A 27,703-nucleotide genomic window follows, 5' to 3' on the forward strand; every position below is an offset into this window, starting at 1 on the left:
TGGAGAAGTAAATTGAAAATTTTGGAGTCGGTATGTTTTCTTTTCTTGATACTACTAACTTAGGTTGTGAGAAATAATTATTGCGGCATAACTGGGCATTACTTAGTACTAGTATATATTTTGAAAATTGACTGATAGATCGTGAAGGAACAATGCTTTCCCTGTGCTAAGCACTCTTCGACCAATATAGTGCAGCATCTTCTACTACCTTCTGTTCCCACCCCTCAGCCTTTAGTGGCCCTAAAACCTCCACGGGCGTTTGCCCCGCAGCAAAGACTGCCCGGCATGGCATATCGAGAGTCAGGTTCTCCACATTTCCGGTCCCCGTGAGTTCTTGTAATGTTTTCTCCGATGCCAAATAGACCAACCGTCCAATGTGAGCCCAGTAAATAGTTCCAGAACACATAGCACATGGCTCCCACGTTGAAACCATGGTACATTTCGCCAGGTAGTTCCAGTCGTAATTATCCGCGGCATTGCGGGCCACTTCACATTCAGCATGTCGAACATGTGAGAGCGAGAGAGATGATATCAACACAGTCTCATTGTCGGGACTTAACAAGAGCGCTGCGAACGGTCGCTTGGAATGAATCTCCCGTCCCAATTGTTGGAGAGCGACACACTTGGCTGCACCAGAATCAAGCTGTTGTGCTGTTAAGGGTAAAGGGGCATGGGTATCGGAGGTGGCTTCGAATGTCATGGCGAGATGGAGATTATGAATCGAGACAGATATTCAGGGCAGGTGCAATAGAGTTGGATATTTTCGAGGGAAAGAAAACATTCATCGAGCACGCACACTTACTACCTTACTGCTGTGAACGTGCTTGCTTCGAAGAGTTAACAATTCATTAGATCAGCAGCGGCGGTATCCGCCGATACAAGATATAACGAGAATATATTTTAAGCCCGATCTAGGTCTAGCTTCAAGTTTGATTTGCTTCTATGAGGGCGATAAGTACGCACAAGCCGCCATTCCCCGCCGTAGACGAGGCACTGATAGATAACCGGAACCCCGCATAGCATAAGTGCCGTTGCGTGATTGTGCTTATTGGCCCCACTAGAAAACGCCTCGCCGGGGTCATCCAATTGGATTCGGGACTCTACTAGTTATCCGCTAACACAATCCTCCATCATTCGGCGGAGTTCTACCTGATAACGTTCCTTTATCTTATCAACAAAAATTGCCAGAGTGAAAGCACTTTCAGATACATAGAGGTCTTAACGCAGTATAAAGTGGTATCTCTTATAAAGCATAGTGCGCATATTTAATTCACCAGGATGTGCTTCGGCAGTTTGGAAGCAAACATTATCCATTGAACAATTTGATGAACAATTTATACCATGTTTCGGCCATGAAGCGTTTTATACTACCTCGTTTGCCCCGGTTGCAGGTGCAGCAGACTGAATCCAGTTTCATACGTGGAGATGTGCGATGGACGAACAAAGATCTCGACCCTGTTCCCAAAGATATGCGAAAATGGACAGTTCTTAGTTTCATTGGTTACTGGGTTTCCGATTGTTTCTCCGTTGCAAACTGGCAGCTAGCGAGCAGCATCATCGCTATTGGACTCTCTTGGAAAGAATCTTTGGGGATGGTAGCTCTAGGATTCTTTATCCTATCCATTGTGATATCCATGAACGGGGCCATTGGATCCATCTACCATGTCCCTTTTCCTGTCATTGCACGTGCAAGCTGGGGATTTTGGGGCTCCTATATTCCTGTCATTTCAAGATTGATTCTCGCCGTATTCTGGTTCGCCACTCAAGTTGTGAACGGGGGAAACTCCGTTGCTGTCATGATTGGAGCTATCTGGCCAAGCTTCTTGGACATCCCAAACGGACTCCCAGCGGACGAAGGTATTACGACGCAGGGAATGGTGGGATTTTTCATCTTTTGGCTACTTCAGATCCCCTTCTTAGTTGTCCACCCAAATAAACTACGCTGGCTATTTCTCGTCAAGTCCATTGTTGTGCCAACTGCATGGATTGCTATGCTCATCTGGGCTTTTGTCAGCACTTCAAATGCAGGTGATCTCTTTTCACAGAAGAGTCAATTGGCTGGGCCATCCTATGCCTGGGCTATGATGTCGGCTCTTACCTCGGTCATTGGAAATTATGCGACTCTGAGCGTCAATCAAGCAGATTTTTCGCGGTATTCTTGTGTCAACCCTCGGTGGCACATACTCTACGTCTTCCTACTCCCAGCATTCTTCACTTTCATTGCATTTATTGGCATCGCCGTTTCCTCCGCCGGACAGGCCAAATTCAACACCGAATTAATCCCGTGGGACCCCAACGTTCTTATTTCCTTCTGGAGTAATCGGGCTTGTCGATTCTTCGGGGCGTTTTCTTTTGCCCTCGCCGCGCTTGGATCTAATATCTCTGCAAATTCGTTGGCGGCGGCAAATGATTTCTCCGCCCTTGCGCCTCAATTCATAAATATTCGACGTGGTCAACTACTCTGTGCTCTCTACTTGCCTGGCCGCTAGTCCCATGGAAGATCCTTGCCTCGGCAGGCAATTTTCTCAACTTTATGGCAGCTTATGCGGTTTTCCTCGGGCCTATTGCTGCCATTATGTTATGTGATTATTGGATCATTAAACGCCGGAAATACGACTGCGTCGCCTTGTATCGGCCTATGGGTATTTATCGGTACTTTCATGGATTTAACCTTTATTCTCTGATGGCATTTGTGATCGGTACAGTTCCAAGTCTCCCTGGCTTGATGCATTCAGTAAATTCAAGCATAGAAATTGGCGTTGGAATTCATCCATATGAGTTCGGCTGGCTTCTAGGTTTTGTTGGTAGCGCGGTGGTTTTCGTTGGTCTGAGCTTCTGTTTCCCTTACACTGATGCAAATATAACAATGGCCATCCTTCCGGATGACAATCTGGAAGAAGTTGTGCTAGATGAGAATATTGTGGTACTAGAGAATGAATGGAAGGGCAAGGAAAAGAACTGAGAACTCCAGATATATAGGACGGGCTCTTGTTCAACGCTGCATACACTAGTGCACTCAGTTCTTTATATTAACAATAATATTATCCAATGGCATGAACATATTCTTAGCACATGCTCCTGAGTGGCGTAAGTATTCTGTTTGAGTATTTTACTACATCAAGTAGAGCTCTTTCACTGCCAGGAATGAAAGGGGGAAATTATAAGGGACTTATCATTCGCAAATGTTAAGACTAGCTCTAAGAAAACCCTGTGTATACAAGACAAGCAAGCCCTCTGTGGAGTGGTCTTTTTGGACCAACCTTTAAATGCGACGGCCTTCCTGATGATGGCATCACTAGCATCTGAAATTCGTCCCACAGAAAGATAGCCTTTTAAGTAGATGATGGCTCAGAGCTTCTAGCTTTGGTGGGGTTATGATTCGTCTCCGACCGATACGATTTGGAAGGGCATAGGCGCTTCCGAATTGTCGCAAGTTCCTGCGGATCTTCTTGATGGTGCGCTCGCTGCATTCAGTTGCGTCAGCCATTTGCGACGTGGTAGATGGATCCGAGAAAGAAGACGCGCCCTTGGTAACTTCTTTTACATCCAGTTATTCTTTGTAGTAGCCGTGCTCTCTTTAGGTGGGTATATTATGGACCAGATCCATGGATTTCGGGATATTTTCGCAACATTGGATGGTGGAAGCCCTCTCCCGTTACAGCATTATATACTACGGGGCTAATGGAAACATTATTTTCGGAGGCGTTGTGGTTTTGACAGGCCTCCTCAGCCTTATATACCTTTTTTGTGGCCGTTAGCAGGGTAGGTTGCAGAACTCGTGCAGGAGTACGTAGACAAGAGGTAGGCTAGTAACGGATTGGGTTTAAAATATCGCCTGTATGCACTGCTTAGTACGTGATAATTCTCAGGCTATCAGAAATTAAATTAACTCACATCTCTCCCTTGACAAAAGAATAGCAATTGAGCAACCCAGGATCAGTTGATCCATAGGGAACCGAAATTGGCCTTGCAAGTCAAGAGCGACCAAAGCTTGTTCAACTGACGCACCAAGAATGATGTGATAACGACAAAGGACTCAAACCGTAAGACACATCGAATAATTCGGTCATCATGGACTTTCACAGCGTTGTTTACCCTGATTTCATGTTTCAACTGCCTCGCTTTAGCTTACGTCTTTTTCATGGTTCCTGAGATGGCCGGGCTGGCAGTTGAGGAGGTGGATGGATTATTCCGAGGACCGTGGTTCAATGCCTACAAGCGCATCAGGAAAGAAAGCGTCCTGAATGGTATCGAGACCACAGACAAAGCGCGGTCAGTTGAGCCGTGATATTCTATTCGAGCTACATGCTAATATGGGTCTACGAGTTTAGGTCGCCCGACAAGGTTATCAAGAGTGCAGATGCCAAAGTCGTGAACTTCGTATAAGTGACTCATGTATACTTTTGCCCCTATGTTCTCTGAGAATTCTGTCATAGCTTTCTGTATCCGTGGAGATATATTTCTGGCTGGATAGTAAATGTATTCGTGACATTCAATAGAAGCCATGGGCGACCACCTGGGCGCATTCCAGTAGGTCATCCCAAGATTTCTGTAAAATTATAGGCTGTCTTCAAGTTCATTAAGTACTACTAATGCCACTGCATTAGCTGGAGCTGGAGCTATCGAAATTCGAAATATATAATAAACCTTGGAATGCCCTAAGGAGGGAGACCAGAGACTCAGGAGACTCCTGCCACGTGTCTGCAGCCGAGCATGTAGTAGATTTACTATGTTCTGTGTTGGGTGGAAACAGCTTGAACCTGAAAGCAGTGCTATGAAATGTGATATATTTCAGTTATTCTCCTTTGTGAAAAAGGAAGAGCACAAGTTCTTAACTATTATACAGAAAAGTTTATACAGAATATGAGCAAATGCCGAGCCCCATTATGATCTGGACTGCTTGGAAAACTGGTTTATCTTCTCAATCAGATCCTTGATACTGTAAGGCTTATGGATGATATAATCCATCCCAGCTTTAAACAGTTCATCATCCTGCTCCGCCCTGGCATTCGCCGTCACCCCCAGTATCGGAACATGTCGAGGGCCATCCTTCTCCGCATCACGAATTGCCCTAGCTGCCGTACAGCCATTCATCACTGGCATCTCTTGATCCATTAATATGCAGTCAAATTTGGTGACACGGGCGGCATTGACCCCTTCCTGTCCATTGACTGCCTCTGAAATCTGGAATCCTTTAGACTTCAGTTTTCGAGAAAGAACCCGCCTATTGATGGCATTATCCTCAATTATAAGAACATGGTAGCTTGTGCTTTGATTTTCGCTATCAATAGCAGTCGAGTTTTCCTTGCTAACTTGACAAGCTAGGCTGCCTGTATGGACTGTTCTTTCATCATCGCTGGCGCCGGGTGCTGACTCTCTGGTCCTTGTTACAGCCGGACTTTTTGATATCACGGGCTCTTTGGTTGTTTGATTGACCCCACTCACTTCGTTACCCAGTGCTTGGATTTGAGAGGTTAGCCGATCGATTTGAGAGCCTTCATGCCCATCAGCTGCGCCATCGCTTGGTTTAGCACTTCGGCGCACTTTGAAAAAAAATCCAAAAGTGCTTCCTTGTCCCTCTTTGGAACTGACCCCAATTTCGCCACCATGTATATGGCAGAGTTTCCTGCAAACGTTGAGACCAAGGCCAGATCCACCATAGACACTCTCGGTTTTGGGAGTTGCTTGATTGAAACGCTCAAAAAGCCTTTTCTGGGCCTGATCGCTAATCCCAATGCCTGAGTCCTTGATGGCGACCATGAGGTATGCCACTTCCCCAGATCCCCATTCGGGTGTATTAGTTGCGTCCTCCCTTAATGCTTCCTCTCCAGATTCGAAGAAGACCACGTTTGGCGGATATGAGGGTGGCCGCTCTATCGCAGCTCCTATTGAAACTCGAATTGACCGCTTATTCTTAGATTCCGCGGTAAATTTGACGGCATTGGAGAGCAGATTAACAAGGACCTGGCCCATCCGATCAAGGTCAGCCATCACCCAATCAATACCAACGTCACCATAAGACACGTCGGCTTTATAATCGAAATGAATATGGAGCTTGCGGATCTCGGGTCGAAAAATGGCAAGCGGGTTCGTGAGATCTTGTTTCGGCTGCACACTTCTTGGTGAAAGCCTGAGCATAGATGCGTCGAGTTTTGAAAAAGTAAGAACACCATTGACAATCTTCTTTTGGTGAGCAATGCAAATACCGATTGTCTCTGCGGCCTCGGCGATATCCGGTGTCGAGACTTCACTCGGCTTCTTATCGTGTATTGCCTCGAGGATATCCTCGGTACAGTGCAAGATCGCTGAGAGAGGATTTCGAATCTCATGACTGATCATATCGATGAATCGCTCTTGTTGTTTCTTAGATTCCCGCGCTGCCTGCGCCGCCTCCCGCTGAACAATCTCAGCAGTCTTTTCGGATGTTTTATCTGCGACGGTACAAACGAAGCCGCCATCCCCGCCCAGCCCAAAGCATTGAAAGTCCGCGCTCGCTAACGGCTCCAGAGTCAATGCGCACCATACGATATCTCTGCCAGAGGAGCGGTATTCGATACGAATTTTTTCTTTATGCCTTGTGGCGTCGCGGAACTTAGCGGCAGCTCGGTCATGATCGTCCGAATGGACCGACCGCAGCCAACACTCGCGAAAATTCGTATTTGGGCATGGAATCAACTCCTGGAACCGGCGACTTGCGGATATTAATTTGTATTGGCGAGTAATTATAGCAATTCCATTCGGTAAGATGTCGACTAGCTGTTGTGCCGATAGATTTGGATCGAAATCAAGAGACATGGACATTTATCATTTAGATGGACAGCGAAGCCCCAAATGCAAGTCGAAAGGTTGAGTTGGATTAAGCACTGAAAAGTGAGGGAATCCTCATCAAACCCCAAGAGTCATTTAGGCCGAATACGAGTGGTTTGGATTCTTTTTCCTTAGCTCATTGACTCTTACGTCATTGCGGGGATATACCACATGTGGCGAAGTGTTGAGTGGGGTGGTTTATTGGTTGGTCTCTGCGTTCGGAAACCATCTGAGGGGTACTTGCTGTGTTGAGTTAGTGTCAAAGAAACGTTGTTTGCGTGCGGGAAACGTTTTATTTTATATATGCGAGGACTATGGTGATGAAGAATAGTATTTATTTAGCAAAAAGTCCGGGATGTTCAGTAGGGTGTTGATAGCTTCAGTAATCCGTATTGTCACTCTAATGAAGGCATTCAACAGACCGATAAAATACTAGTAGAGGGAATTATTGAAGCTCTGGAGGCTGAAACATATTTTAGCCAAGGAAGTGCATTTCAAGAGCAAATTACAATGTCAACTTGAAGTGACATGACCGCCGCAGATGGCATTCTTGGTGTTGCAGCATCTGCTCACATGAAAGGGTTGAGATAGAATTTGCATGGATGACAAAAATGATACGAGTAAAATATAATTAATTTTCAAATGTTCATAAAGACGAGGACGAAGTCGCATTCCCAAAAAGCAGACAGTTTCGATCTGATCGATCACGGCTACACCGAATGGAGGCAGAGAAAAAGAAAAGAAGAACCTGTTTAGAGGATCCACGGCCCTTTCCACACTAAACGAATCACACTTCTTTCTCAGAATGTGTATATTTTCCATCAGCATTAATTGGTTACTGCTTGGGTGGGCCTAATTCCTCATCGCCACCGCCAACGTTCGACCCCTTTGTTGAGCTTTCAGATTCACGATTCTTCTATGTATTTCGACTCAAGGGGTTTCATTCCGATGAATTTGCTGTGTCCACCTTTCTCTCCACTCATATAGACTTCTTCCCTTTACTGCTGCAGAGCTGCCGCCGCCATGTCACATCAACCCCCGGTCGCATTGCGACAGTTTGACCAACACCAAGTCAGCATTGGCACAAGCAGGGTGCGAGAATTTTATAAGTAAATCCCACCTTAGTAATTCGTATCTGCTCGGTTATACCCATTAGCGGTGCAACCCTTAGAACGCCTCCAAAGTCCATAAGCTAAACATGCGGCCGACTTAGGTACTTACCGAGGTAGATGAAACTGAGCAACAACAGCTCCTAGAAGATTTCCAGAACATGATTAGGGTCATCGTTTTGCTCGCAGATCCGCTATCCATCCAGTCACTTTCAAAATTTCTAAATATCGAGCCACAGGTGCTTCGCACACATCTGGACTCATTCCAGTCTATCCTAAGTTTGCCCAAGATAAAAGTCCTGGGACTCAGAGAGCAAGCATTGATCCCCAAATAATTGCTCGTCTCCTTCCCCCGGAGCTCAGCTATGCTTGCCGCTACTGGGGAGTCATTTTGAGGACAGCCCTCTCGCCCGACGGCCGATTTCTTCTCATCGTCGGTGTGGAAATAACTCGCCTTTTAGGAGCCGCAACAGGCGTCGAGGAACAGGTCTGGCAGAATTAACATGACTAGAAGGGAGGCAATAATATGGTTTTCGCTCACGACTCATTATACGTACGGACCGGGAGCAATGCGCTGGCTATCCGGCAAGACCCTGCATTCATCTCTGGCCAAAGGCGACCGGACATGATTGTCGTGGCCGATGAGTGGTTAAAGTGGAATGAAGAAAGACTTCTTTGGATTCCAGACAATCGGGGTATCCCCGGATTTGGTCAATGCATGGAAACTTCCTTGCTATAGGAAGCCTAACTGGACGAGTATTCATCTTGAAGCTTCAGCTTTGTGAAAATGCAGCATCGGGATCTGCAGGTTGGACTATATGACGAGCTACGTGCCGAATTGGTAGTTAAAGCTTGATTGATAAAAGAAATTGGAATTACCAATCGAGGAGGCTCTGGAATGCAGCTACTCTACCTAGTTCAATTACCTACCATGCCACTAATTCGCACTGAATCTTCATAGAAATCGGCCAATCAAGAGGGCAGGATCCTATTAGCCGTATCCAATATCAAAAATAATTTTACCAAATCTCTTCATACAGCAGCAAGGCTATATAATATACCTAAATCAACACTCTATAGTTATATAAAGGGTAGGGTTGTGATCTATCGAAAATGAGAATTACAACAAGTTGTGTATTCTCAAATTCCAGTGTCACTAGTTGAAAAATTTATCGTACGGCAGGGCAAATAATCTCAACAGGAAGCAAATCGTTCAATCGAAGCCACCACAGTATACTTTCTTCAACTTTAATTAACCTCGAAGCTGAAAGTCTCCTCCCTCGAAATGGATGTTCCAGCTACGCTCCGGTCCAACGCAGGACGCAGTTCCAGCGACCAATTTCTCATCGCATGAATCCGCATTCAAAGACGGATTTACTTCTAAGAACAGACTCCACGGAATTGAATTCTGGACACATATCTTCGTGCATACCTCTTTCGGTTCATTCCCTGTCACATACGATAGATAACAAAGCCCCAAGGCCAGCGACATGAATAGCGGACATGTGCCCAGAATAAATTTGATCTAGACCATTCACTTGTCCATTCTGGTTTTTGCCGGAATCGTCTGGATCGTTCAGGGAGGGTTTCCGCGACTAGAAATTCGGATGAGCGCCAAGGTGTAATCCACGTCTCGTCATGGAACAAGCCATGGCGAGGAGGCTGGACAGGTTGATTCTGATTCAAGTTACTCATGGTAGTTCAGCTTTGTAATTTGCATTTAGTAGTTGCTAGTGGGAAGGTGATTTCCAAGGTTGCCATGCTTGTGAATTGCTCTGCTCTCGGATGCCTTGGAACTCGCTTAACCGAAAGAGTCTCGGGGACAGATGCGCACTATCTTGTACTCGTACCAGTACAGTGGCGTTGCATTAGTTTGAAACACCCCCCCTACCGCCTTCTCATACCGCCCGCCAATTAGGCATACCGCCCCTATCCATAAAATTCCACGCGCTGTATATCGGCATGCTACAGCATATTTCACGCGTTATATTAAGATATCAAGCATTTAATATGCCTCCAATTCGCCAAAATACAATGCAATTGATGCATGATCAATTTGGTGCACCAAATCAGCATCCAAATGTTACACAACGCTCACGCCGTTGCCAATTAGGACCACATGAACGCGTTCGACTTGTTGAATTGAAGGTTATTGGATGGTCTTATAGCGAGATCTATGAACGATATCCTTATATTACAATTGGAACTATTAAAACGACAATTGCTCGAGCATCAAAAGGAGGTCCAACTCAAGTTACATTACCTCGTTCCGGTAAGCCAAAAAAGCTTGATGAAGCAGATCAAGCAAAGCTACTTCAACCTATTGAAAAGAATCCACGCATTGAATATGATGCTCTACTGGCTTTTTTCAGTTTTAAAGTTGAACGAATAACACTTTGGCGACTTCTTCAAGGTGAAAAGAAGTGTGATAAGACATACCTCTTCTTTACTGATAGGAGTAGATATCAAGGTCTGGTAAGTATAGTAGCGGCTGCCCTAGAGATAGATATCTACCTACCGATTTATCTTAGAATAACAGAGGATTTGACTGTCTATATAGCTAAACTTAATAGGATTAAGATAGCGCTTATATATTTCCTTTAGTGGAAGAGCTAAAGTACAGAGTTGGAGCAGAGTTCTTGCCAGGAGAGACAAAGTTCTTGTTAGTTAGGCTAAAGTTCTGGCTAAAGTATAGATTTAGAGTTAAGTTAAGTCTAGAGACTGTGTCTGATTAAGATAGTTATCTCCTCTAATATAGATGTAGGGAGATTGGCCACAGGATCAATACATGTAAAACTCGCTATATTTAGTTGAACTAATAGGTGTTGGTTGAGATAATTGGTCTTGAAATTTTCTAATGGTGTTGGGTGTTCGGGACGGCTGGAAATTACGTTATCGATAGCTGAGATGACATATACTGGAAAGAACCGTGCATGGACTTTAAGGAGACACAGCATATACAAGAATATGTATTGGTATATCAGTGATAGTTGCCCTTTCGGTTTAGCCGCTGGGCTTTAATAAATTAATTGTGTGTGTGTGTGTGTGTTTGTGTAACTGGTTCAATGCATACAGAGCCTGGGTGGGCACATATGTTTAAAAATTCCCTTAGACGCTCGATTCGCGTACATTCTCTACTTGATGGTCTTGACCTCTTTGTTTCTCGTCGTTAGCGACACGAGATAATTGTCGTTTCTTTGTCAATTCCATCATTTCTTTGGCAAACGGTGATCGCTCACGAATTGCTGGGCCATTGCGATAAAAGTAGTATATGGGTACTGTGACGAGTATAGAGACGCAAGCGAGAATCGTCGAAGCGTATTCATATGAGTGCGTACCGCCGATATTCTCAAACATTGGTGTAGAGTACATAGCCGCAATTCCTGCCAAGAAGTCACGAGCAAAGTCATTTCCGCCTGTGGCAGACGCTGCGTATGTACCATAGGCAGCAACGGTATAATCGATAGAAGATTGGTAGATGGAATACTTTGAAAGGTCAGTTATATCTTTAAAAAGGCACACGGACTCACGTTAGCAATGCCAATGACCACTGTGAAAATCATTGGGGCAATCCAGTGAACCTGCGGCGGACCAAGACTTGTCCATGCGAATCCAAACAGACCAATAGGTAGACATGGAATAACTATCGCTCCCATCCATGAGATTTAGCTTCTGCTCAGTGCGACGAATATAAATTAGAAAGAATTTAACTGACCATAGAGAAGCCACCACAGGCGTGCTTCTGGAGAGACGGATTCAGAGCCATACTTTCGCCGCCTTTGCCTAAACATGTGAATAGATGGTAGGAAGGAAAGATAAGCAATAATGTATCCTATAAGAAGTCTAGGTCATACAATTCTGTCAGAATAGAAACTTCCATTTCGGGCCGGCTTTGTGACAATGCAATAGAAGAACTCACGGAATGAAAGCAAGGCTAATTTGAATTGTCCCGAACCCCCATTGCTTATAGACTAGCTGGAATCCTTGAAGAAATGTGAAAATCAAGGAGTCACTAAAGCCACTTAGCAAAGAAAGCCACATCACTATCGGCTCGGTGAGTAGCATTTTGAATGGTCGTTTCCACACAGCCCAAATTTCGCGCGGCGATAGTGAATAGCCGTAAATCTCATGGGGTCCCCAAATGTTGACCGTTCCAGGGCCAGCCTTTCGTCTCTTCTTTGCAACTCTGTCAAGTATGATGGTAGCTCGGGTTTCCGGAACGAGAAAGAAGTGCATTATTTGAACAGCGCCTCCAGCAATGAGTTGAACCCAAAAGATCCAGATCAAGGGCTGTCGCACTTCCACGAAGCCGCCTACCACCGCACCAACAACAGATCCACCAACAGAAGACAGCACAAGAAACGCAACGGCATATTCTTGATCATCGGGCTCCCACATATCTGCAATAACTCCCAATGTCACTGAGCCTCCAGCTGTACTCAGCCCACCAAGCAAGCGCACCACTATGTAGGTTGCGAAATTGGGGGCGAATGCACAGGGAAATTGCCATATGTTCACAAGGAGGAGACTAAGCTGTTGGGTTGGCCATCGTCCAAGCTCTTCACTCCATGGTGCCCAAAGCTCACAGCCGAAGGCATAAGCGCAGAGGAAAGTCAACTGTGGGATCCTTGCAACCTGCTCACTGACATTATGCTGCTTGGAGATCGCTTGAACACCGTTGGCATAGAGACTCGCATTCAGATTAATCGAAATCTGAATGCAAAACATCACGCATAAAATCTGCCATTTTCTCCAAATGGGAAAACTATAGCCCAGATGATCATAACCCGCTGCTTCAGTCAATTCCTTCTTTTCGCCATTTTTTGATTCAGCATTAGCTCTACTGTCGCGGCTCTCATCCTGATTGTTGCTTAGTTGAGATGTCAATTCTGGATTCAGAACAGAATTGTAGCGATCGTCTCCGGAAAGCCGATAATTTGCTGCCATGGTATTGTCCATATTGATGTTGATTGTGTTATTATATAGCATATAATTCTGAAAGACGGTATCTTGGGGGAAGGACCTCGTAGCCTGGCATTAATTATAGGATGACAAACAGGGAAAATGTATGACGCAGCGGGGAATAAAACCATGGGAAAATGTTGTGGCCAAATACAAGATTGGTTGCCACCGTACCGGCATGGGCCGACACCAATATGGTGAATTAGTCCGATGGCACCGGAAACAATCCCTGTGCATAATTTGTTACGCTTGCGAGCTTGGGTTGGGTTTCGACTTTGGTGAACCTGTTGAAGATCCGGTCACTGAGTCTATCACGTGGCTCGGATCACGTGCACATATATATGTATGGCTTCCAGCCTGCATATTGAAGACATAAGTGTAGACTGTGGAGAACCACCTCCAACCACCTCCACAAGTGGTGCCCCATATAAATCATCATACTTCCGCCGTTGGCCGCTAGCAATTTCCAAAAAATCTTGAAATTTTATTTTCGATATTCTCTTATTAAATCAACTTGTGTCTTTGTCTTCGCGGGAAATATTTCGCCTCTCAATTGCAATGTCTTCTCTGACTTATATCAACGAACAAGGCGCTGGTCAGAAATATAGCGACCTATGCCATTTTTCCCAGGCAGTGGTGTTAGGGAACATCGTCAAATGTTCCGGACAAGGCGGTTGGGAGCCGTCTGGCGCTCTGAATGCTGAAGATATTCCCAGTCAAGTGGAACTCGCTTTCCAGAACGTGGACAGGGTGCTACAAGCTTCGGGTCTCCGTGTCTGGGAAGACGTTTATTAAATCCGCAGCTATCATGTTGATATCGACGCTTCATTTGACCTGATCGTCAAAAAGCTCAAGGAGCGTATCCCTGGCCATCGACCTATTTAACCGCCTTTGCTGCGCCCCAATTAGCATTTCCGGCTATGAGAATTGAAACTGAAGTGGAAGCGATGAATCAAACATGAGGAAGCGACGTGGGTTATATAGGTATTCAAGTTTAGCGTCTGCTATCTAAGATATGGACAGGACAGTTCCCGCTAATTATTATACCAGGAGACAGCTGGCACTCCGAAGCGGTAATATTGCGCATCATCTTACCACATATGATTGATCATCGATGATGTTCTCCGCATCGGAGACGATCATTTTCAATATGGTGCGTCAAATTGCGCAGTTAAGGCAGAATCAGGCACGCATAAACAGGTGTCTTGGACACTAGTGATTACGAGAATAGGAATTAGCAAAAGAAGCAGGAAGTATTCGGCTGTTCGGCTTATTTGCTTGATCGAACATTCTATCGCCCCTAAAGCCTTACGAGTCAAATACAGGTGCTATTTTTTTAACGAGTGTAATGAAATACTTCCAAGCCAGGGATTGAAGGGCAGAGTAAGCATAGCGGGTATAGAATGTTTCGGGATAAGGCTGGGGAAAGAGTCTCTGTGTGCAAGTGGTGAAGCTGATTTTCGGGCCGCAGTCGTTCCGTGGCACACTCTGGGGCAGGGCTAGGAGATTACGGTGGTGCGACTTGGGCAATGTTGTGAGACATTAGTCGGCCATTACTGATAAAAAATAAGATTTGATTTGAGCCGCAGCATAATGGTAAGCAATGGTGGAGATCCCGAAACTAAACCCTACTGTTGAAACTTGCCTATCACCTTGACCCCAGATGCACCCCCAGAAATTATCAAGCGCTGCAGTAAAACTACAGCAAGATGTAGAAGGCAGAAGTTGACACTTCGTCACTTCAGCTGTTGTTTTGTTTACGGTGTTTGTTACGTTTGTTTAAAAATGTCTAGAAACTCCAGGTACTGTATCTGATTATACATAGGCCTTTGTAACTCTGGTACAACCTATGAAAAGGAACAGGTATTATTACTGGTATGTACAGAGCATGTATCTACCTGTTTTATGTGATTATGGTTGGAAAGAGCTTCTCTATGTTCACGGCATGGAAACCGATGTCGGGCGCTTCTGTAGTATTCTCATAATACGACTACGATATAAAGAGAACTAATAGAGTGTTGAGTATAGAGACATATATCAGTCGATTACTATCCTATGCAATATTTTCGCAACAAAGAACAGAAGAAAAGAAGAAAATCAATGAACAGTAAAGCAGGCATCCACATTAGATGTGTCCGCCAAGTACATGTCGCAAAGAAAACAAAAGGAAACATGAAAAGAAATAATATCAAAGCAAGCTCACGCCTCGGATTCATCTGCCAAGCACGTGCGGCAACGGCAGCGAAGAGCAGTATTGCTCAGCCAGTCCCAAGCAATGTAGGTCTCAGACTCACGATGACTCACCCGGGTAGGGGATCCATACAGCCTAGCCATCTGTCTTCCAATAAACTGGGTGCTCTGACCCTGAACCCGCGCGTCAACAGTGATCGCCAATTTGTTAGCTTGAATATACAGCATGGAAAGAATGATAGCAACCTCGTTGTCATCAATGCTGCCGTTCTTAAGGTTGGCCCGCAAGCGGCCAGCAACGTCGGACAAGCGATCAACCCGCTCTTCAAAGCAGGCTGGAATACGGTGACCCCGTTCCTCGGCCTCGCTAAAACCAACCGACTTCACGAGACGTAGTAGTCCTGGAAGGGAAGACGCGAATCTCAAGGCCTCCGGTGGATTGTGAGAAAAGTCGCGAGAGTACTTCTGAAGGTTGACGACGAGGTGGTCCTGAATGTCGAACCAGTCCTCACCTGGAACAGTATGGATAGTCATCGTGTGTGTAAGTGTATGTATATTTGGGTGTATATATGTGTATGTGTATATGGAAGTGTGTGTGGTGTATGCTAAGTCTATACTAGTAGTAAGACGTACCTATGCGTGATAGTGTGTGATAGTGTGTGATAGTGTGATGGAGTCGCTAGAAGAGAATGTGGATAGCTCCGAGAGAATTTGTGTAGTAGAATGAAGCTGTAGAGTGGATGTGTGAGAGTGACTGATTTCTGTTATCTTGGAAATCCTGGCGCTTTTGTAGACAGCTAGCAGACAGAAGCGGGTTAAATTTATTGACGTGAACAAGGAAACATCGTGATCTTTGTTCGAGTCTGAAACTCGGGTTCCAAAGTTCGCACAAAGCCGATGGCCATTGTTGAGATCAGGGAATTGAGGTACCATAGTCCGATTGTTCCGAGAAAATCCAGAAACAAAGCATAGAGAACAAAGTACAATAATACTAAAATAGGGAAGAAATCATGAAAAAGGAAGGGATGCTGAAGCAAGAGCTCAATGTTCGTTCGCTGTAGGCTTTGAGACAACAAGGAAATTTAGTCCTCGATATCCTTGGTTCATCCGGAGAAGTTCAACTTGTTGTGCTACCTTTGGATCATGAGTAATGGGAATCTGACAAGTGTTTGTTCTACCTGGGGAGACTAATGCGAAAATGCCGATAGAATCACACATGTACTATTTGGAGCATACGTAACTAAAGTAATTGAGCATCATATCCTGCTACAGCAACAATGCACATCTCCCCATGGCCCCCTTTCGCGGCGGCGTCAAGATAATCCTGCACGGTGAAGGCAAGTCCCTTTTCGCTGAGCAAATCGCCCTCTTCCAGGCGTCCTCGAAGAAGAGGACCATTCAGGCCCCCATTCAACTCCCACACCTGTCCATCCTTCTGAATAAAGGCAACGAAATGATGATGATTATCATCGGCGGGGAAGGGGGGTTCGATGATCCCCTAGAAGCAGCCTCCATATGCGCATCTTCCAAGAACTTTGAGTTGTAAAGTAAATCCGCCCGCTCAGCTGGTCCCAATTCAATCGCCCGTTTCCGGAGTTTATCCAGCTCGGAGTCAGGCGCAACATAGAGTCCACCTTCGTAGTTGAAGAGACAGTGTAGAAGGGCCATAAGTCCACAAGCATGGCCGATAGTTTGTTTCATCCAAACGACCGGCTCATCGGGACCAGAGCCCTTATATTCGGGGATCGTCGGTTCTATGGCGGAGCGAGCCGCATTGTAGATCGGGTCATGGGCGAGGACGACGAGAGCATGGATGGGACGGGGAATCCACTCGAGCATATCTGGTGATGTAGAGAGGACATCGTGGAAGCTCAAACCGGGTGCGACGCCGAGATTCTCGCAGAGGTGAGCCAGTACATCAGGGTTATTCTCTGTCTCACTCTGATCAGATGAGTTCCAAAGTTACTCTCTTTATTCCCGTCCCGTCCCCAGGAGCGACAAACCGAGAGGGATGAACGTCTTGCAGCCGTTCACTATTTGGGCCGAGGGGGCCATGGTGAGACTATCGACTTGATAAACGTCACGGTGTCATGGAGTTGGAGTTGGAGATGGAGTGGGGTGAAGTTGAAGTGGGGAGAAAGCGGAGAAGCGGCGGGGATTTTGCATAAGGCTGAAAGGTCTTGGCAGTCACGAGTCACTCTCATGCAACTTCAACTTCAACTTCACCTCACTTTCACATACTCTTGTTCATTTGTTCACATCTTATTGTATATACCAGAGAGCTTGGGTGTCCACATTGGCATGGAAAACTGTCTGACCCTCTTCAAGTTGACACCTTGACGCCAACATGGCTGCAGAGTGTATATCTGCATGATGGGACCCCGAGCCAAGTGACTAGGCCAGCCAAGCTCACCCAGAAAACCTTCGCCGGTGGTTCCTGGCACAAGAAAAGCCATACCTCATTATGGATCGAAATGACCCGAAAACCGGTTCCCAATGGTTGGTGGACACTGCTAACCCCGGGGTCCTCAAACTGCCGAAGCAAGCGAGGGTCCATCTGACCCAATCAATCCACCCTCAGAGGTAAGCAAAAAGAGCAGATCCACTCTGCTCAGCCCTATGGACCTCCAAGCATGCGTGCCAGGAACAGAAATGCTGTTGTTGGTGGGCCAGTCAGCCCTATGGGATCCATAGCGGACCGCTTGGGGAATTGCAAACCAGGCAGCAGCCTCACCACCTGTGGACCTCACGATGGTGCGATAATTCATTTCACTCATTTCACTCATTTCACTCACTCGCACGGTCCCAAGGTACTCACGAGCAGAATTATAAAATGCGTCCTGGGTTTGCTGTCTGCACACCCTTTCATACTTTCCATCCTCATCCACATCCTGATTCATTCACCTTTGACAAACCGGGACAATGTCTTCCTTTGATCCCACCAGCGTCAACCTGGACACCGCTGCCGAAGAGGATGTTCTATGCTACTTGGCGATCTCTGAAAACGACTACAATGGCCACATCGGTGCGCGTATTTCGTCCATTTTCGTGATTCTCTTCGTCTCCTCGGCCTTCACCGTCTTTCCCGTCATGTCAAAGCGCATTCCCGGATGGAAAATCCCCCACGGCGTGTACATCTTCGCCCGATACTTTGGCACTGGTGTTATCGTGGCGACCGCCTTCATTCATCTCCTTGACCCAGCCTACAAACGAATCGGGCCCAAGACCTGCGTCGGTCAATCGGGATACTGGGCTGAATATTCCTGGTGCGCAGCGATCGTGTTGGCCTCGATCATGGTGATATTCCTACTGGACCTGGCCGCAGAAGTCTACGTCGAGCAAAAGTACGGAGTGCACAAGGACGAGTCCGCCACCGATGTCTTCATCTCCCACGAGCACCACCTGGACGTTGAACCCGCCCCCGACGCAGAAAAGAACCCGCAAGCTCCCAACGCCGAGCGAAAGCAGGCTGATGCATGGGACTCGGGTGCAGTTTCAGACGGTGACCTGGAAATTGCCGAGCGATCATTCCGCCAACAAATCTCCGCCTTCCTCCTTCTCGAATTCGGAATCATCTTCCACTCCGTCATCATAGGGCTGAATCTCGGAGTCACGGGTTCCGAATTCGCAACACTCTATCCAGTCCTCGTCTTCCACCAATCCTTCGAAGGCCTCGGTATCGGCGCTCGAATGTCCGCAATTCCCTTCGGAAAACATACCTGGCTGCCCTGGATGCTGTGCGCGGCGTATGGACTGACTACCCCGATCTCCATCGCCATCGGTCTGGGTCTCCGAACTACATACGCGCCAGGCTCGAAGGTGTCACTCATCATTCAGGGTGTTCTGAATGCTGTGTCGGCGGGTATCTTGATTTACAGTGGTCTTGTCGAGTTGCTGGCGAGGGATTTCCTGTTCGACCCGTGTCGGACTAAGCGTCGGTCTCGTCTGCTGTTTATGGTGTTCTGTACGCTTCTAGGGGCGGGGATTATGTCTTTGATTGGGAAGTGGGCTTAATTGTTCACGGGTGAAAGGCATATGGGAAAAAGTTTGTCTGGCGTCTATGGACGTTTCGTTCCTAATATTGTACAGTGGATGGTTTCATCCGAGAGAAAAAAAGTGGTTTTACATTAACAATGAATCAAAATAGAATCTGAAAGATTTATCAAAATCAAATGAGGTTGTATTCCAGTCGGATAGTGGTAGTACGGAAACAGGATGAAGAGAAAGGAGACATCCAATTCAACAGATAGATAGTCCTTGTATTCTTTGAATGCTAGACCATCTTCCTCAAGGTCCGGCTTTCCTGACCTCTCGCCGGAATGTAATAGTTGACAGGTCAGGACGAAGAAGCCTGCTCTTGTTCTTCATCGGCTGTCAGCGAGCTGGAAGCTTTGGGTATCCTGCCCCAGATCATCAGAATTATCAAGCTGGCACCAGCGATACCGACTCCGAACCAAAATGTTGCTTTGTAGCTTTTTTCCAACCCACTGTCCTTGACCACGTCCGACTGAATAATGTCTGTTAGCCCGAGGACTAAGGCAACGCCAAGCTGCAGAACAGAATTTAAAACACCCCCTGCCAGTCCCTGCTGCGAGGATGGGACGACTGTCGTAATAAAAACCGTCATCAAGATAGTAGACAGGTCGATGCCAATAGTGCTGAGGATGGCCGAGGGAAAGATCCATGCCCAGTAGCTTCCTCCACCGGGTGGAATGAGAGCGAGGAGGAGTTGCGATCCAACAGCGGCTAACCCCGAGATCATCATAAGAATATGGCCAGGGACGAGATGTAATATGTACCCTTCAATGATGCCGACGACAAGTCCAACGACGCCAATGGGTACGTACCACACGACGACCTGAAGTGGCGAGGCTAACAAAACGGTTTGGAAGTAGAGCGAGCCATTGACGGAGAAAATACCCCAGGTACCGTAGAGTAAGAGGAGGGCATTGAGTAAAGGTGTCATTGATTTCACTGAGAAGAGTGAGGCGGGCAAAAGTGGATCTGAGGCAACATTCTTTTCGACATACCACGTCCCAACAAGGAACATGATACCTAGGAGAAAAACTGCCAGGACATATGGCGTTTTCCATCCCGAAGAAGCATGTGCAGATTGAGTGATGGCGAAAATCGTAAGAACAAGTCCGCAAACGATGCAAATCGCACCGAGATAGTCCATTTTGACTTTCTTTCTATAGTCATTTGCCAAAGCCGAGTACGGCATAGCAAATATTGATGTAGTGAGCGTTATCGCTGCAAGGGCAGCGCCAATCCAAAAGTAATAGCTCCAATGCAAGAATTGACCCACGAGCCCTGCAATGGCAATGCCACCAAAGAAGCCCAGAACGCCTGCGGTGCCATAGATTGCAAAGACAAGATTTTTACGAGGCCCGGGCCGGTAAAGAGAGCCTATAATCATAACTCCCGTCGGGAGAAAGGCGGCAGCTCCGAGGCCCTGAAGTGCTCGACAGATGTCTAACATGACAGGACTAGAACTGAATCCTGCGATTAGACTCCATATAGCAAGCCACGCAAGGCCGGCGAAAAAGACAGGCCATCCTCCCCACATATCACCAAGACGACCGAATATGAGTAAAGTGCTCGAAATCACAAGCGAAAAGGCAGTCGCGGGCCATATTCGAGATGCCTGGGGAATCTCCAGCTCTCGGGCAAGTGGTGGCAAGATGACCGTGAAGCCTGAGACGAAGAACTCGGTCAAGAACTGTGACATGATTATGCCAAATAAGCAGAAGAGTTCAGTCCAGAGATTGGGGAATGCTGATGGACGTTGTCGTCCAAGACGCTCAATCCGAGCAGATGGGGATTCATCCTGAGGAATTTCCGGCACGTTTGGCCGAGAAGTGCTTTTCGGTGGTGTTTTGAGCGCCTGGCGTAAACTCTCGAAGACCATGTTGTCAATTTCAATATCTCCGTAGGACGAAGGGCGCAAAATGAGATCCCCAGTTGAGTAAATAATGCACCAGATATCGCGACGGCATCGACGTCAAGCTCCACGGAAGTCCTCAACGCCAGAAAATGCAAGACCTGATGGAAATATAGAGCCCTCGGATACTAGTAAGTCTCAGTCGCTTCGATTGGAGTTCCCAAGTGTTTGAGGATCAATAGCTTTCAATGAAATGCTTGAAAGAAAATGGAAAGAATAACGGAAAAGAGGTTTTGTGTCAGAAATTTGTGTCAGAAATGACTAACTCTTGGTCCGTTTTCTTGATTCAAATGCATAGTATGATCAAGCATTAACAGTATGGGGCCCGAGGACCATTTTGATTCGTTCAACCTTCGATAAACCCCCCCACTATAATTTTCCAAATGAGGCTGCCAAGACACTAGCCCCGGAGGCTGAAAACGGTGGGGGCAAGGGAGAGTTGTTATTGGCTCACCGCTAATCCACGAGCTAATGAGGTTCAAGTTCAAAGCTCAAGCCAGTGGTGCTCGTCTTTTCTTGCCTGCGAAATTATGGGAGCTGGTTTAAAATGAGGAAAACGATGCCGAAATTTTCATTTGTTCAGACCATAGAGGCTAGTGGAGACTGAAAAGGGAATTCAATCATCAAAGATCAGAATTGATAATAAAATACAATACATCAACAATAAATATTAGCCCGACTACGGAGTAGATCAGAAGTACTTTGAATTATTCTCCAGGCCGGAAAAAAAACTTTGCAGAGTGGATATTAAGCGATGCTGGAGAGTACAGGTTAGAATCGGAGTGACGGTGACTAAGAGAAAATGATAACGGGACAGACGCTTCAAGCTGAAGTAAAACCAATCGATATCGTGTGTTCCAACCTTATTGCCTCTCACAGGGCTCCGTTATCACCAATCAGACTAAAGAGAACGCTTGTATAACCTATCAACACTACTATCTGATGCTGCTTACTCTACGGAATTTCTTGTTTGCCTGTACTCTCTTTTCAGCGGCCGCTTTCTCTAGGCAAGAATCAATGAGTATCAAGCAAAGCGAGATATCCCCCCCCTAATGATATACGATGATGTTAATTATAGGCTGAATAACTGCACAAATATGTGTAGCTCATTCAACACTCAGAATGACCTACTGCTATTTGATTCGTACGACCAACCCGGCCAATCATCGCTCTTTGCCCCGACCCCGGAATATACCCCGACCCCCGGATATGGCATCTGCCAGACACCCTCCGTGATGAGCATGAGTAGCCTGGAAAACCTCCCAAGTAACGAATTTTTATGTAGCACCGACCGCCTTAAACAAACCAGATTCAAATACATCAGCTGGGTGAGTGGAAAGAAGGAAGATTTTATGATGAGCTTCCACCTACCTGCATTCACTATTCGATTGTGTGGAAGATGACTCCCAGCAACAACAAATCTATCTGAAAAACACAGAGCAAGACCTGGCGTTGGCTCCGCGATCTCACTGGCGTCTTTTTTTAGGGCCCAAGTTAAAGGAAGTTGTACAGCACTTAGCGAAATCTGCTTCCACCTTGTCACTCAGACTTGTTCTGGATGGCCCACTGCCAAGATATTAGCGGGTACCTTTTACTAGTTGGCAATTCATAAATCCCCAGTGGATATGAAAATCATGACTACGATCAGAGGACGATACAATCGGCTTACAATAGAATTGTTTACAGTGGTGTTTCATAAATCTTCGTCCACCTGGTGATGACATAATATTCTGCCGTTCAAACGACCTCTCCTTCTCCTACTTCACCCGCTCAAAATTTATGTGCCCAAGTTAGTTAATGAATTCTACCGTCCAAGATTGATGCAAGACATCTTGAAATAATCTGAAGTCTCTTCTATGGTCGATTAGAGACTAGCAGAGTTCAGACTGAGAGCAGAAGATTAGGCGGTTGAGCGAGGGTGGACGGAGACTTTTAGAGGATCACTTGAAGTTGATCTATGTGGCATATGGTGCATCTAATAATAAAAGAAGAGGCCGTCTGCAACCGACAAAAAAAACCACATAACTTCACTTCACTTCACAGACTATGCTTTCATTCCGTTCTCATATAGATGGAAGGTGTTAGAACATTCATTGGGGATCATGAATAAAACACCGATGGCGAAGGAACTAGAGACCATGTCTGCCGCTAGCCACTATAGAAGAAAAGGAATTGAAGTCAGCTGGGTATGCTCCCTTGTGGCAAGTGAGGCGAACGACATAGACATACCATGCTGCCAATGTTGAAATATGAGTTATATTCTAGCATTTGATATCTACGGCACCTCGCTCTATCAGCATCTGCACGATCTCATCATGTCCTTCCGAACAGGCAGCCTCGAGGGAACTTCCGTAGTTCCCACCGTGGGCGTTGACATCGGCTCCTCGCTCTAATAGTATCTGTACAACCTTAATTTGTCCTTCCGAGGAGGCAGCCTGGAGCGCATTCCCGTAAATTCCACCTTGGGCATTGACGCCGGCTCCTCGCTCCAATAGCATCTGGACGATCTTATCGTATCCTCCGAAAGAGGCAGCCTGGAGGGAATTTCCATAGCCTCCACCGTAAGCGTTGACATCGGCTCCTCGCTCGAGTAGTATCTGCACGATCTTATCGTGTCCTCCGAAACAGGCATCCTGAAGCGCATTTCCATAGACTCCACCCTCGGCATTGATGTCGGCTCCTTGCTCTAGTAGCATCTGCACGATCTTATCGTATCCTTCAGAACAGGCAGCCCGGAGCGCATCTCCATAGCCTCCACCGTGGGCGTTGATGTCGGCTCCTCGCTCCAGTAGTATCTGAACAATCCTATCGTGTCCTTCCGAACAGGCAGCCCGGAGCGTATTTCCGTAGCGTCCACCACAGGCGTTGATATCGGCTCCTCGCTCGAGTAGCATTTGCACAACTTTCTCATGTCCATTCAGCGACGCCCATATGAGAGGGTATGTTGATATATCATCTGCCCTATTCATATCATTTTGCTCCGCATCAAGGAAAAAGTGGACCATTTGCTCATGGCCGTTAAGTGCTGCCAGGTGCAGTGCTTTCATCCTCGGCGGCTTTTTCTCAAAAGGCCTGAATGCCTCCCAAAAAATCTCGAACCACAGCGCGAACCGCTTCTCACTCATTTCGTATACTCGTTGCAGGAGATCCGACATTTCTTTATCTGACGTCAAAGCCACCTTCTGTACGTGATCACCCCAATAAACCGCTGAGTATTCCAGTAAGTCTCGGGTATAAGATCGTGAATCGGCCTCGTCATCATCCAAATCCTCCATCAACAGGTATCGCAAACAGATATGGGCCATTAGATCTTCCGCGTCACTCAAGCTGCTCCAGTATGCAAAATTGCAATTGTCTGAACTCTTCTTTTTGATGAGAAATTCTCTGGCTGTCTGATGAATGAGATAAATTTTCTGGTTCCTCGTGAAGATAAAGAGGCAGCACAATTGACGAAGCTTCCTGTCCAGATGAACTGGATCGAGCCCAGCCTGTACTGTTGTTCTCGACTCCACGCAGGTTCCAATACCTAACGCCATAGCCATCTCTTGTATTGTTAGAGGACGCCGTGCTGCTACGATGATCACCAATATCTTCCTAACTATATCCTTCTGATCGTTTGGGACTCGACAGAGTATTTTTTCGTATGCTGCATTAACAGAAGGCGGTATGAGTGTGATGGAATTCCATGTGGGCCGAAGGCTATGCTTGAAGGTAGTACGGATATCATTAATAGCAAGATAAAGCCAGAGATATGTGCGGTGCTCCATTTGAAGAAGCCGCTCTTCAACTTGCAGTTGCATATCCGGAGATAGTGGCACTGTTTCGGCTAGCTCTCTCACACGAATCTTGACCACGAGATCAATCTCCTCGTGAATTCGGTCATTTTCTTCCTCTCCCTTGATGTGAATATGAGGGAAGGAATCGGTGATTGCTTTAAAATGATCCTGTATACGATCGTATGGACGACTGGTGACCAGGAATTTTAAACAGGTATCTTGTGTTGATGAGTTTGTAGGGTGGTAAAAGGACTGAAGCTTCTGAATTAACCGATCCTGATCGATCTCAAGACATTCATCGAGCGCATCAAGAATGCAAATAGTAAAGTGTTTGTCAGCTGATGTTGCTGCAAGAAATATCCGCCAAAGTTCATTAATCTCTTGCCGAAGCTTATCCCCATTCCTTTCCCAGGATGGCGTCGCATGAGACAATAGATGAGGCCGCTGGGTGAAGAGCTGATGAAGTACTGAACAAAGCGCTGTGGCAAGATGATTTTGTTCATCGTTGTCTTTGAAGAAAAAGTAACAAATTGTCACTGCTAGATCAGAAGCTTTAAGATAGTCATCAACTATAGATCTGGCTAGTACAGACTTGCCGCAGCCGGGGTCGGCTGATACCCAGAGGAGGTCATTAGAGTTGCTCTTCGACCAACGGATATATTCAGGGCTCTGTAGAGCCCATTGACAGGTTCCTTCTGCTCGTTTAGGATTGATGTTCTTTTGCTCCTCGTAATTGGCGGTCTTGAGAGCTTGGTGACAACGCTTCTGCTCATCTGCCGAGGCTCTATTTACACCTTCACAATGGTGTTGCTCTTGTTGATCGTATGCTCGGTCCAGGCGTTGATTAGTACCCTGAATTTCGTTTCTGAAACCATCTATGTACTGTCAGATCAGCAAAACATTCACATTCAAAACCTACGCTAAGATATATTGTACTTACTACAAATATCCACCACTAATTCCTCTTGCGATATGTGGCCCAAAGGGACATAGCCCAGCAGCTCTTTTGTATAGGATGCTGCTGCTAAGGCTGCGTATCCTTGCCACTGTTTGTTCTTATGTGAATCGGCGTAATCGCAAACACCACGGATGACGATACATGGAAAATCCATCATCAAACCAGCCGCCTCCATCTCAAAACACAATGCCCCAGTCTCCAGCCTCAGCTGCTCACGCGTCCATCCATGTTTGATCACAGCATTTCCAGATGCAATGATGCCGTAGTGTGGTTGTGGGTCACTGTCCTCACGCTCACTTCTCGTTTCTTCCCACTCCGCTGGACATTCATCGCAGCTATTCCCATTGGCAGGATGATCTTGTTTTGCCTGAAATAATCGATCGCATTGCGCAGCAGGTCTGCTGAAATTTTTCCGAGTTCGTGCGGTTCTTCCAATGGCGTTTTGGAGATATTCTAGGTACCGGGGTTCGTCTCTTAGCTCGGCGGCTCTCATAGTGCTAACTGCGGTCAATAGTGCCCTCGGAGGGCTATTTAAAGAACCGGTTCGTTCAAATTCCCCCCCCCTGCAATGACCTTCCCCATATCATATTGGATCACCCCACCAAAAGTGCCTTGGGGGTAGCTAATCACGACGTCGCCGAGGCGAATATCATGAGCAGCGGACGGGATTCCGCCCCCGATACCGACCATCAGTCCGATTCGAAGTGACTTTGAGAATGTACGAATCATATTGTTTGCGACAGTAGTGGCTGAGGTGGTTCCGTATTGCCCTCCGGGAAGGCAGGCGATCACGACGTGGTGTTTACCAATTCGGCCCAATGTGTAGGTATTTGAATCCGCTGCGTCTTGCTCCTCGAGAATTCCAAATTTCTCGTCCAGCATTTCAGCGGCAGCGGCGGCCTCGATCGGGAGAGTGCAGATCCAGCCAATCTGGAAAGCACCTAACGGAGGGCAGGCCATGTGGAAGGCCGACCGTAGTTGGTAGGAACGGTTCAGTAACAACAGAATTTAGACAACGCTAAATATGGTTGGAAGGGTTGATGAGCTGTCGACTCGATCTACAGAAGAGAGGAGCCTCATGGCGTGGCAGGCTGCAGCCCCGTCGCCAGCAGTGGCTGTCGCGACATGTATACCATTACTAGTCGGATACACGTCCAAATTGCTTGGCATTGTTAAGTAAACAGCTTACAAAGCGGTAATTGCATGTTAAATAGTTTTCATCCAGTATTTCAGAAATAACAGAGTTATTGCGATTTCCATACCAGTACCAAATGACGATTAGTGGCCTAGTTTAGACTACGAAAGTGGCAGCTCCCGAATGATAGCCCAGCAGCGGCAAGAGCCTAATTGCCATTGGTGGAAAGGCACCAGCCCGCAAATTAGGTGGCTCACGTGACAATATGGTCCCGTAAACCCCAACCTAAGATTTAGGACACGACAGGATGGAGCACGATCCATAATATGTCACAACAGAAAAATGGGTCAAAACATGCCATTAGACCAAAAAGTGCGCACGCACAGTTTAGTCTCTGTACGGTGGTATTTTTGCCTGGACAAAATATTCCATGGTATCCTACAAAGATAATCGACCTCTTTTCCCGTTTAGGGTAAACATCAGCAACCAATTTAAAAAGCCCTTGTCTAGGTATGGCTATAAGTCTGGCTGGGAAATACAGAAATAATTGCCCGTAAATGAGTGGAGTATGGAGGATCATTATCAAGAGCTATGTCAGTCTGGCTATCCTAGAGATTCTTACAAGGCTGTCATAGAAATACGGTCATTTTGTAAGGCACTGGTATTATACAGTATTTGTATTGTTATACATACCAGCTACATCTATTTTTGTCACAGTAGTGGGGTAAAGGTCCTTTGGCAGTGGGGCCCGAGCAAAGAAAAGCAGTCATCAGGGTAGAAGCCATTTTTCCTATCGACTGTAACATATATGACAACTTGAAC

At 46.4% G+C, this 27,703-nt stretch overlaps 10 protein-coding genes across 10 annotated transcripts; 3 read left to right on the plus strand and 7 right to left on the minus strand.

Annotated features, from left to right (window-relative positions):
• Positions 1 to 166: 166 nt before the first annotated feature.
• N7481_013446 (nucleoside deaminase) lies at positions 167 to 700 on the minus strand (the record flags this gene model as incomplete). Its single annotated transcript, XM_057272665.1, has 1 exon — positions 167 to 700. One exon carries the CDS (start codon positions 698 to 700, stop codon positions 167 to 169), a length of 534 nt encoding a protein of 177 aa, XP_057115297.1.
• A 652-nt stretch (positions 701 to 1,352) lies between these two features.
• N7481_013447 (uncharacterized protein) lies at positions 1,353 to 2,489 on the plus strand (the record flags this gene model as incomplete). The annotated part of the gene is made up of 1 exon (XM_057272666.1): positions 1,353 to 2,489. The coding sequence occupies one exon, from the start codon at positions 1,353 to 1,355 to the stop codon at positions 2,487 to 2,489; it is 1,137 nt and encodes a 378-aa protein (XP_057115298.1).
• Positions 2,490 to 4,884: 2,395 nt separating this feature from the next.
• N7481_013448 (PAS domain-containing hybrid sensor histidine kinase/response regulator) lies at positions 4,885 to 6,801 on the minus strand (the record flags this gene model as incomplete). The annotated part of the gene is made up of 1 exon (XM_057272667.1): positions 4,885 to 6,801. The coding sequence occupies one exon, from the start codon at positions 6,799 to 6,801 to the stop codon at positions 4,885 to 4,887; it is 1,917 nt and encodes a 638-aa protein (XP_057115299.1).
• Positions 6,802 to 11,024: 4,223 nt separating this feature from the next.
• N7481_013449 (uncharacterized protein) lies at positions 11,025 to 12,875 on the minus strand (the record flags this gene model as incomplete). Its single annotated transcript, XM_057272668.1, has 4 exons — positions 11,025 to 11,402; positions 11,447 to 11,559; positions 11,632 to 11,759; positions 11,836 to 12,875. The coding sequence occupies 4 exons, from the start codon at positions 12,873 to 12,875 to the stop codon at positions 11,025 to 11,027; spliced, it is 1,659 nt and encodes a 552-aa protein (XP_057115300.1).
• A 561-nt stretch (positions 12,876 to 13,436) lies between these two features.
• On the plus strand, positions 13,437 to 13,673 carry N7481_013450 (uncharacterized protein; the record flags this gene model as incomplete). Its single annotated transcript, XM_057272669.1, has 1 exon — positions 13,437 to 13,673. One exon carries the CDS (start codon positions 13,437 to 13,439, stop codon positions 13,671 to 13,673), a length of 237 nt encoding a protein of 78 aa, XP_057115301.1.
• A 1,404-nt stretch (positions 13,674 to 15,077) lies between these two features.
• On the minus strand, positions 15,078 to 15,602 carry N7481_013451 (uncharacterized protein; the record flags this gene model as incomplete). The annotated part of the gene is made up of 1 exon (XM_057272670.1): positions 15,078 to 15,602. The coding sequence occupies one exon, from the start codon at positions 15,600 to 15,602 to the stop codon at positions 15,078 to 15,080; it is 525 nt and encodes a 174-aa protein (XP_057115302.1).
• Positions 15,603 to 16,308: 706 nt separating this feature from the next.
• N7481_013452 (Ubiquitin carboxyl-terminal hydrolase) lies at positions 16,309 to 17,123 on the minus strand (the record flags this gene model as incomplete). Its single annotated transcript, XM_057272671.1, has 3 exons — positions 16,309 to 16,503; positions 16,578 to 16,999; positions 17,072 to 17,123. The coding sequence occupies 3 exons, from the start codon at positions 17,121 to 17,123 to the stop codon at positions 16,309 to 16,311; spliced, it is 669 nt and encodes a 222-aa protein (XP_057115303.1).
• An 867-nt stretch (positions 17,124 to 17,990) lies between these two features.
• zrfA (high-affinity Zn(2+) transporter ZRT1) lies at positions 17,991 to 19,082 on the plus strand (the record flags this gene model as incomplete). The annotated part of the gene is made up of 1 exon (XM_057272672.1): positions 17,991 to 19,082. The coding sequence occupies one exon, from the start codon at positions 17,991 to 17,993 to the stop codon at positions 19,080 to 19,082; it is 1,092 nt and encodes a 363-aa protein (XP_057115304.1).
• Positions 19,083 to 19,404: 322 nt separating this feature from the next.
• Positions 19,405 to 20,979, minus strand: N7481_013454 (uncharacterized protein; the record flags this gene model as incomplete). Its single annotated transcript, XM_057272673.1, has 1 exon — positions 19,405 to 20,979. The coding sequence occupies one exon, from the start codon at positions 20,977 to 20,979 to the stop codon at positions 19,405 to 19,407; it is 1,575 nt and encodes a 524-aa protein (XP_057115305.1).
• Positions 20,980 to 23,273: 2,294 nt separating this feature from the next.
• N7481_013455 (uncharacterized protein) lies at positions 23,274 to 26,706 on the minus strand (the record flags this gene model as incomplete). Its single annotated transcript, XM_057272674.1, has 3 exons — positions 23,274 to 25,663; positions 25,729 to 26,113; positions 26,287 to 26,706. 3 exons carry the CDS (start codon positions 26,704 to 26,706, stop codon positions 23,274 to 23,276), a joined length of 3,195 nt encoding a protein of 1,064 aa, XP_057115306.1.
• Between the last annotated feature and the right edge of the window lie 997 nt (positions 26,707 to 27,703).

Source organism: Penicillium waksmanii (genome assembly GCF_028829765.1).
Source record: "Penicillium waksmanii strain IBT 27052 chromosome Unknown utg000011l:1.0-400869.0:1.0-401085.0, whole genome shotgun sequence".
In the NCBI taxonomy this organism is placed as follows: domain Eukaryota; kingdom Fungi; phylum Ascomycota; class Eurotiomycetes; order Eurotiales; family Aspergillaceae; genus Penicillium; species Penicillium waksmanii.